Source organism: Antrostomus carolinensis, unplaced genomic scaffold (genome assembly GCF_000700745.2).
Source record: "Antrostomus carolinensis isolate BGI_N321 unplaced genomic scaffold, ASM70074v2 scaffold6699, whole genome shotgun sequence".
NCBI lineage: Eukaryota > Metazoa > Chordata > Aves > Caprimulgiformes > Caprimulgidae > Antrostomus > Antrostomus carolinensis.
The window spans coordinates 128,696-134,695 of record NW_010336346.1 but is presented as its reverse complement, the minus strand read 5'-3'; the positions used below and the strand labels follow the sequence as shown (position 1 = coordinate 134,695).

The 6,000-nt window shown below is 38.6% G+C and overlaps 1 protein-coding gene across 1 annotated transcript in view; it reads right to left on the bottom strand.

Annotated features, from left to right (window-relative positions):
* Window positions 1–3,808: 3,808 nt before the first annotated feature.
* Window positions 3,809–6,000, bottom strand: part of DACH1 (dachshund family transcription factor 1) — a gene marked incomplete at its 5' end in the record, with an annotated part of 91,929 nt that continues 89,737 nt past the window's right edge. The window contains one exon of the mRNA XM_010174809.1: window positions 3,809–3,877. Within this exon, the coding sequence (XP_010173111.1) occupies window positions 3,855–3,877 (23 nt within the window). The remainder of the gene's footprint in view (window positions 3,878–6,000) is intronic.

Below are 6,000 nucleotides of genomic sequence, written 5' to 3'. Positions count from 1 at the left end.
GACCGAGTGATTTGGGCTGACTAGACAAGAACAGGACTCAGCAGTTACAGATAGAAGGATAAGATGGGGGACAGAACACAGACAGGGCAAGAAAGTCAGGTAAAGTCATCTGAAGTCTCTTAGAGGGAGAATTTTTGCCAAGTAAAGTAACTGGATATGCGGCATATGAATAGAGTATCTGGAGATGTCTGGATCTTGATTAACAAGGCTATTAGGTGTAAGAAGTTAAAATCAGAGGCTGGAATTATGACTGGATATAAATAGAAACTTGTATTGAAAGGTGAGACAAAAAAGAGGTAAGAAAGAAATTACAAAATTTGGAAATGGATATTAGGAATGGTTCAAATCAAAGGCTGAAGATGAGGAAGGAACAAGAATAAGAAAGCTTGATGAAGACACTATTAAAAGTGATACAGGTTGCAAGAAAAATGAGAGGAAGATTCTGTGCCCAAGAGCATGAAATGTATCCCAAGACTGTCTTTATTTATCTCAACAAGTATCTGTAAAATCCCTATGGCAAAATGGTCATTCCTTAGACTGCACTGCTCATAATAACGTATTACAGTTTATTGGTTACTTTGTTGGCTTGATCACTGTGAATCTAAAGATTCAAGTCCATAAGGCTGTCAGATGTCATCATCTCACAGTGAAACTTCTGACTTTGTAGTTTACTTGTTTGTGTTGGCTTTGTGGGGGGCGGGGGTAGCAGTTTTGGCAGTGGGGAATGGCACTGCATGAAGCTCCCCTGGCTCCTGCCTCCAGCCCAGGCTGAGCTAATTAGTAATAAAGAAATGCCTCTTTGAATCCATATTTATGAGAGGAAGGACCATCCTGAAAAGAAGGTGGAGAGAACCTGGAGGAGAGGCCGTTGACCTGAACAAAAGACAACCATCGGTCTAAACAAAGAGAGAGTTTCATTGCCAGGAGGAAGGAGGAGGAGGGGGAGGACAGAGAACCACAGACACCCAGATCAACATGCATGGAGTAGGAGAAGGTAAAGGAGGGTCCCCTGCAGCCCATGGGTGTTCAACGGTGGAGCAGATACCCACGTTTAGGCCATGGAGGACTCCATGCTGGAGAAGGAAAGCTGAGCCCAAGGGCAAATGTGCCTAAAACTGAGACCCCGAGAGTCACTTGATGCCAGAGCAGGGGTGGACGCCCAGAGCCAGGGGAGTGGAGGAGGAAGTACGCTGGACCAGAGGCCCAGCCCATGGATATCCCCATGCTGGAGCTGGGAACTGAGCCCAAAGAGGTCCATGACTCTATGGGAAGCTCGCTTTGGAACACTTTGTTCCTGGACTTCCATGCCAGGAAGAGCAGCAGAGGTGAACTGACTGCAAGCCCAATTCCCTGTCCCCTGCACTGCTGTGGGGGAGAAGGTAGAGAACTTGTGAGAAAAGTGATTTGAGCCCAGGAAGAAGGGAGGGGTGGGGGGAAGGTGTCTTAAGATATGGTTGTTATGTCTCACTGTTCTTCTCTGATTGATAACAAATTAAATTGATTTTTCTTCCCCAAGCTGAGTGTTTTTGCCTGTGACCATAACTGGGGAGTGAGCCAACCCTGTCTTCATTCTAATCTGTGATCCCTTTCTTGTGATGTCCTTCTCATCTCACAGGGTGGGGGTACCTGTGAGTGAAACCACCAAATTGTTGAAAAGAAAACCCTAGGAAATGGTTACCTAAGACATTATTCAAACAGTGAAGCAAACACTCAGTTGTTGGCAGATGTCAAAATTAAGATTTAACATATGAAAGAAATTGAGACAGTCATTCACACCTCTTCTGTAAAGCACAATGTCTAATGATTAAAGTATTATATATAAAACAGGTATTATATAAAGCATGAGAACACACACTGACTACTGTAGATAAAGAAAACATTGGATAGATATCCACTTATTTAACTACATCCTCGTCCCCTGCACTGAATGAGATGGTGTACTATGAAAAATACGGTATCTAATAATACAATTAAAGAGTATATCATGATGCATACACAAAGATGGTTGAACAAAGACACAGAAGTCCTTCTTAATTCTACCATTTCATGATTTTGGAATGCTTGACTTTACAGCCTTTATAAAGGCCTTTTCCAATTAAGTTTTTGGTCTCCTAAGACATATCACACATTTATATATGTTTTTGTCCAAGATTTAAACATCAGAAATGGAACCAAGGGCATAAGCTTCACAGAACCTGCAGAAGTTCCTTTTCAATGTGGAAGTCCTATCTTTCAAACATAAATATAGCAAGAAAGAATCAAGGACTATCTTTTGCTGAGATTATTACACTGATTTTTCTTCTTGAAAAATAGATTAAACAAGTTTCAAACCAATGTAGAAAACAATTTAGGTTAGGTTTTCAGGCAAAGGATTGAAGCTGTATCTAAGCAATTTTTATGAATGTGGACAGCAGCTGCAGGGTAGATTTCCCCTAGTATTTAGGCAGCAAAATGCACACACTAGGTTCTTGGCATGGGCAAAGTTAAATCATAATTTCTTTCCCACTCTTCCTCAGCAGCCTTCAAAGGCCTTACAAGTAGCTTCACACAGGACTGTGCAGTCAGTGTGCTGAGTTGCAGCTGCTTTCTTTCTCTATTCCTGGCTCTGGTCAATGTCTCCATTTCCTGCCTTGTCTTTTCTGGGAAGGAAAAAGACAGATGGCCCTGGAAGCTTTTATGTGCATCATAGCTGAGTGGCTCTTTTTCTTACATCAGGAAAGCATAGTCTGAAGCCACCTAGCATTACACTAAACTGTGCTGTTAGTATGAGCCTAGAGAAGAGGTGGGGAACTAGAAAAAGGTGAGAAGAAACAGTCAGTGGGAAAGGGCTTAGAAAGCATAAGTCCATTTTGATAAGGGACAGGGAAAGTAAGATAACAGATTCATTTGGAGAAAGGCTGATAATGTGCTAGAAAAAAATATTTGGAAGAAACATTTGAAAGAAAACGTGTGAAAGAAAAATATGTTTGCAGCAGAATAAGGAATTGAAGTATGAAATTTTGATTGACAGACAAAAAGAAAAAAAATGCACTAGAGGAGAATGTGTAGTTAAGGGAAAATTGAAAGAGTAGAGTGGGGCAGGAAAACTTTGAGGACAGACAAAGTGTAAAAGGTCTCTTGGAACGCAAACTGACATTTGGGAAAAAAAACCCCAAAACCAAAACCAAACCAACAACAAAAAAGATAGGTCTGAGAATTCATGGGAACTGAACAGAGTGAGAAGACTGTTAGCAGAAAATGATGGACCTGGCTTCCGAAGCAGTGGGAATGATGGCAAGTAGAAATTGGAAATTAATTGGAAGAAAGTAGAAAAGGTACAGACTGAGGCAATCGCTAGGAAATAAGGAAGAAAGACAAACAAAATAGCAGCATGAGAGAGAAAAAAATTGATTAGGCTTCCTGTTCTTATCAGGATAGCTTTGGGAGAAAAGCACAAAACAATTTGGGAGCAATTTGGGAAAAAGAAGACATGACAGGGACACTGTATGAAAAGAATGGTCAATGGGGAAGACATTTTTAGAGGCGTTTAGATAATGTGTAAAGGGAGTGGTGTTTAAATGGAATGAAGATGAATGTTCAAGACTTGGGAGGGAAACTACTGGGAGAAAGAAAATTGGGAATGTGGGATGTATAGAGAAAAAGAAAAATTAATAATGTAGGCAGACAAATACATAGTAAGTAACCAGATGGGGAAGAAAAAGGCAATGGAAATAAGAAAGTAGAGGCAATAAATGTCATTGTTGTAGTGCTTAGTAAGAGGTCTGGTAACAAAACAGTATATAAAAGTCAAACATTATCTTTGTATGGTACCTTTTTGTGTGGGATGAGGGGGTCTTGGGAAACCGGATTGGGAGCTAGGCATAGGCATCTAGTGAACCTACAATATGTATGGAGAAGAGGATAATCTGCTTTATTATTATTTTAAACAGAAGCAAGAAAGAAAACATTTAAAACCAGTGTCTACACCAGTTCCTACTAAGTAAGTATCTGTTTGTATCTGCTCAAAAATATGAGACCCATAATTGGGTTATTTATTATGATTATTTGTTGGCATTTAATGGATATTCTAGAAAACTTATCTGCCCAGTATCCAAAAAAACCCCAAACCCAACCCTAAAAGATACTGTATTGCTTCTTTTTATAGTTGCATATTCAAACTTCCTTTTACCATTTCTCCCACTTTACAAAAGACTTGTGGACTAAGTGAATCTGAATGAGTTCTACATGATGAAAAATAGAACAACACATACCCCCCCTTATTAATAAATGCAATTATCTTCTATGCTTAAATTAGTTCTATTCCTTACTCACAAAAGTGATAGTTTAAAATATCAACATTAAATATAACTTCAATTTGACAAGTATCCTTTTACTTATAATAAATAGTAGAAGAAATCTTTATTTTTAATTATTATTTCCTTGCATAATATTTTCTTAAGTGCTGAAATTAGACTTGGTATTTCCATTATTTCACTTCGCACAGAACACTGCAGCTTTCCTACTTTTGTTTGCTTAGTTGAAGAACTGCATAGCATGCTTAATACATTAGGTTGAAAGAAATTACTGATTGTGGATAAAGAGACTATTACCCCAGACATGCTTTGATACCAAGATACAGATATATTTTTGAGAGGAATAAGAAAGGCATAATTATTTCCCTAATAACTATTTTTTCTCAGAACCTGAAACATGAAAGATATAGTATTATATTCTTTATTATGGAATATATTGTATATTCTATACAATAATTCTTCTAGAGTGCATACTAGAGTATACAAAATATCATTTACAGATAAAATGTAAGGACACAATTTAAATTTTGCACAATTGGAAAGACACGTTCTTTGCTGCCCCAAGGAAAATTTAAACAAGTGTTGGAAAAATCCCAGTTTCGGTCGTTGGAAAGCTTTTCTAGAGTTTTGCAACTAAATTCTCCAAGGAGCCCATCTGTACAGAGTATGGTTTATCCTGGTGCTGCAGGAATGAAGCAACTCTCTCTCCTCATTTGTGCAAACAATTGCCAAGCTAAATATTGAGATAAGTACAGAGAAATTGTCTTTGCTTTTCTCCCAGTGCTCCTCTCCCTGATATCCAGACAGTTGCAGAAGAAGAAACAGAATGTACTGAAAGCAGTAGGGAACATGAACTTGACAGGTAGGTGAGTGGAAGCAGACAATACAGACCAATCAGGAAAGGCTGCTAACAGGGAATGTCAATGCAGCATGGACTCTCAAAATAGCTGGACAAGAAGAGGAGGCAAGAAGAAGGGTCAGACAGAGACAGGGGGTTGGGGCTCACTGAGAAAAGAAAGAGCTTGTAATTAAAGAAATAATCAGGGTGGCATGAAACTGAGCTCAGAAGAGAACATTGGAAGAACGTGAAGTTAGGAAACAAGCAACACAATATAATGTAGAGCAAGGAATGAGTGAGATCAGCCACTGACAAAATCTGGAATTGGAGTGAGGAGGAAGAAATTAGGAAAAACTGGGACATAGAGATACAGTGATATGTGCTTAGGGGGACACAGAGAAAACGGAGTTAACAATGAAAGAGAATCCTCCTTCTGATGTTTGAAGTGAACAGAGTCCTGGTACTTAGCATTACTCATCTGCCATTAACTATTTCTTGAATTATTTCCGAAACCTGTCAGCCTATAGTAGCTGATCCACAACCACAGTAAGCTCCTACAGTCACATTTGTGTTGTAGGTTTACTTATTGTGGTAGATCTAAAGTTCTGAACTGTTGTATGACAATTAAGCTGAATATATTAAAAGATAAGAAATTGCAACTCTATTTCTTGCCTTTTTTTTTTTTTCCTTTTCCTTAAAAAAACACCCCCTATTTAAATTTTATGTTAAGACTGCAAAGTAGAGACAGGAAATGTCAGAATTAAGGTTGCCTTTGCAATATCATGATCAGAATATACTATGGTCCAGTCTTTAACTAAATAATCACCTGTGGGTTGTTTTTTTTTCCTTGCACCACCTTAGACAGATGAA